This window comes from Macrobrachium rosenbergii, chromosome 8, assembly GCF_040412425.1.
Source record: "Macrobrachium rosenbergii isolate ZJJX-2024 chromosome 8, ASM4041242v1, whole genome shotgun sequence".
NCBI classification, from domain to species: domain Eukaryota; kingdom Metazoa; phylum Arthropoda; class Malacostraca; order Decapoda; family Palaemonidae; genus Macrobrachium; species Macrobrachium rosenbergii.
Genome location: NC_089748.1, coordinates 83,304,150 through 83,308,442, shown reverse-complemented (window position 1 = coordinate 83,308,442; position 4,293 = coordinate 83,304,150). Strand labels below are relative to the sequence as shown.

At 43.4% G+C, this 4,293-nt stretch overlaps 1 protein-coding gene across 1 annotated transcript; it reads left to right on the top strand.

Annotated features, from left to right (window-relative positions):
- Positions 1–2,328: 2,328 nt before the first annotated feature.
- LOC136841206 (puff II/9-2 protein-like) lies at positions 2,329–2,850 on the top strand. The gene has a single exon (XM_067108242.1). The coding sequence runs from the start codon at positions 2,329–2,331 to the stop codon at positions 2,848–2,850; it is 522 nt and encodes a 173-aa protein (XP_066964343.1).
- The last annotated feature ends 1,443 nt before the right edge of the window (positions 2,851–4,293 follow it).

The following is a 4,293-nucleotide window of genomic DNA, read 5'->3' as shown; positions in this document are numbered from 1 at the left end:
CACGGCCATGTGGTTAAATTCGCGTCACTGTAGTCCTGAGTTCTTGTCTTCGGTGGTTCGAGCCCATGAGACGACTAACTTATTATCAACTAAAAATTCCCCTTCGGGTAACATATATAAATAAATATATTATGTCCGAGGTAGAGCAGAATTGGACATTATGAGGACGTTCTTAATATAATATATATATATATATATATATATATATATATATATATATATATATATATATAAATATATATATATATATATATAATATATATATATATATATATATATATATATATATATATATATATATATGTATATATACATATCTGTCTATCTATCTATCTATCTGTCCATCTATATATACACACACACACACACACACACACATATATATATATATATATATATATATATATATATATATATATATAATATATATATATATATATATATATATATATATATATATATATATATATATATATATATATATATATATATATATATATATTACTGAACTCTGATAATATATTTAAGAATATGACTGCAAATATATATATATGAATATATGATGTATTTATCTTTTATATTGAATATATGATGTATTTATCTTATATATATATATATATATATATATATATATATATATATATATATATATATATATATAAATACACACATACACACACATGTATACTGTATATATATAAATACATAGCATATTTTTTTTCACATACACCGTGACATTTTTTGTCTTCATCGATATTAAGCCAATGGGAGTTATTAATGAGAAGTGGTTCGTCACCAGTGGGATTTGATCAGCTGCCTGGTTTAGAAACAACGGCGTATAGTGACTTTTGACCTCTGGACCATCTAGAGAGATATAAGATGATATCGGCTCTTCTATACATACGCCTTTCGAATTCAGGTTTTTGTAATTAGAATCGATATCAAGCCCCTCAATCGTTATAGCTGTTTGTGACGCTTGGCTAATGATGAATTTTTCGTCACATACTCGTACACTGGGACGTATTTTATCTTAACAAATTCTAAGCCACAAATTTCGTATACCATCCAATTCATTATATGTAAAATAAACTATTTCAGTTTGCAAATTCGGTTTGTGCTCTGTCATTCCAGATTATTATTATGCAAATTAGAATTTTTGTTTTCAACACAATATATCTAAAATAATGAAGGCAAACATTTCCTGCCAAGATTAGCACACTCAAATAAAAATAGTCCTCCCCGCCTCCGCCCCTCAATCCCCTTTGGGGGCGCCATAAAACACTTTGCCCCCGGGCGCCAGCAACCCTCACGACGCCACTGCAATGAAGGGTCCCACTCTGTATGGATTCCCCAACGCGGAGCAGGCGTCATATTCCTTCGATAAGCTTAGCGCAGCCGAGGAAGATTGGCACAGAGAACTAAGACAATGTCTCAGCCTTTTGGAAATATACTTGGTACTTTTATTACTACCCTTGGAGGTATGTTCACATGGAATCATATTGGATGCCCAGAAGTTTGTTGCCGCATTGGAGCTCCATTTGCAATGGTTGTGGTTGCTCCTGCTGCGGTCCACTTTGCTTGGGCAGGAAATAAGTTAATAAGGTGGGTGACATCACCCCGGAAAGCAGCAGCAGAACCGACTGGTGATGATGGACAGAGTAAGACCAATCTGGAATTGAAGGACATTTTGGACAGGATCTTGAAGGACATGACCGTTCTCAGGAAGGACCATGAAGATGAGAAGGTCGTAAGGAGGAAATTGACGATGGCCTTTGAGAAGTTGGCAATGAAGTTGGCGCAACGGGGCACATTGGACATCGAAAATTATTGCCTGAATGAGAGACAAGAAAAATTTAACTTTTCAAAGAAGAGGACCTCGTCCGGAGGAGGAAAGGAGAAACAGAACGAAATCTTTGCAGAAAAACAGGCCGGAGAGAAGAAAAGGAAAGATCTGATGCAGAACCAAAAGGGGAAAACCTTCAGTAGAATGTGGCCAAAACAAAATTCTGGGGCCATATTACCAAATTTGAAAAGTTAGTGTCAGGACTGAAAGATTACGTGGACCGGTCAGTATGTGATGCTGGGAAGACAAGAAACCTGGACTTGTGTGAAGATAGATGCCAACAGCAGGATTACAGGAAAGAAGACACCACGAAGGACAGGAAATTTAGGAGGACACCACTACCAAGGTCGTGTGTGATTCCCGAGCGAGAGAGAGACGCCAGGAGATGGAACACCAAGGCAAGAAGGAACAAACCCGAGAGGCGGAGGAGAAGAGAAAACACGCCTCACCTTCCCAGAATTTCCCTGAAGGTCGACCCACAGAGGATGGCCAATGAACAATTGCAGGATAAAATAGGCCTTCAAGAGGCCGAAGCTCACCTCAACAGAAAGGTGCTGGAAAAAGAACGACAGGAGAACTTACGGCTGCAACAAATCATCGACGATTTGGAGAAAAAAAATCTCAGTATCTTGAGGAGGGAGGATACAATGAGAGATGATAACGAGAACCTTCAGTTGGCCATCAGAAGCCTAAAAGCGCGTCTAGAGGAAGCCGAGTGCAAGAACCAGAAGAAAGACTTGGCTGCAGAGAACCTGGCAGAAAGGCTGAAGGAGGCCGAAAGGGAGAACCGCGAGATGAAAAGACAACAGCTCGACAAGGAACAAGCTACTCGGAAGTGCCAGAGTGAAGGTATAGAGCTGCAGCGCCGATTTCGCCAAATGGGCGACCAACTGGAAAGGGTTCAAAAAGAGAACGAGATGATGAAGTGCGACCTCCAGGAGAAAACAGAACTCCTGCGACGTAGGGATCAAAGAGAAGGAAGAATGAGGAATGCCTGCAGAAGTTGAAGGAGGAGGCTGTTAACCAAGATGGTCTGATCAATCAGCTGAACAGGAAGATCGACCAGCTGAACTTTCGACAAAGAAGATATGGGCAAACATGCCGCGCATACCGAGGATATGAACAAGAACCTCCGAGATGAGAACGATAAGCTGCGCAGGCAGCTCGAGGTAGTGCTTGGAACCACGAAAGAGGTGCAGGAGGAATTGGTGCGGATGGATAAAAAACTGGGAGGATTACTATCTTTTTACAAAGAACATCGCAGCCAAATGAGAAAAGACGATTTTGAGGAAAAATTTAAATGTATCCGTGGAAAGTGGGCCCAAGAGGAACGTCATATACTGGAGGGAAGGAAGAGCAATCCCTTGCAGAAAAGCGGCACTCACAGGAAATAAGAGGACAAGAAAGCCATAGGATGAGAAGCCACTGGATCAACAACAACGGTAGGATAAAGGATGATTCTCTCGGGGAGGATCAACGGCTGTTGTGCTTTCCCCACACCCAGCAGGCAGACAGAACTCTCCCAGCAGGGGTCAACAGCTGGCGAGTTTCCCCAACTCATCTGTCAGGCGGAGGAACTCTCACTGGCTAGAGTCAATGGCTGCTCGGAGGCGGGAGGCATAGCCGAGGATCTTCCCAACCTACCGTCAGGAGGAGGAACTCTTACCCAACTAGAGCCAACGGCTGTTCGGCGGACAGGCGGACGAACTCTGCCACCAGGAGTCAACGGCTGGCGAGTTTCCCCCAACTCGTCAGGCGGATGAACTCTCACTGGCTAGAGTCAACGGCTGTTCAACGAGCGGGCGGATGAGCTCTCAGGGGTGAGAGTCAACAGCTGGCGATCCCTACCACTCCAGCCAGGATCTCTCCCAACCTACGCGTCAGGAGGAGGGACTCATACCCAACTAGAGCCAACGGCTGTTCAGCGGACAGGCGGACGAACTCTGCCAGCAGGAGTCAACGGCTGGCGAGTTTCCAACTCGTCAGGCGGAAGAACTCTCACTGGCTAGAGTCAACGGCTGTTCTTTGGGTGGATGAGCTCATCTTTCGGGGTGAGAGTCAACAGCTGTCGAGGGTCCTTCTCCAGTCCAGCAGGCGGATGGGCCCGACCTGCACCTTTCAGGAAGCAGGCATTTCCTCTCTCTCTCTCTCTCTCTCTCTCTCTCTCTCTCTCTCTCTCTCTCTCTCTCTCTCTCTCCTTCTTTCTTCCTTTCTCTGTCTCTTTCTCTTTCTCCTTCTCTCTGAGAAGAGAGAGAGGAAGAGGAGAAGCAGCACAGGGCAGGAAGGGAGGTCCCACCCCTCCCTTTCAGTCCTTAGCTACTTTTCCTCTCTCTCTCTCTCTCTCTCCTTCCTTCTTCCTTTCTCTGTCTCTTTCTCTTTCTCCTCCTCTCTGAGAAGAGAGAGAGGAAGAGGAGAAGCAGCACAGGGCAGGAAGGGAGGTCCCACCCCTC

Coding starts and splice junctions, on each gene's coding strand:
- LOC136841206 (XM_067108242.1), top strand. CDS start 2,329: ATGGCCAATGAACAATTGCAGGATAAAATAGGCCTTCAAGAGGCCGAA.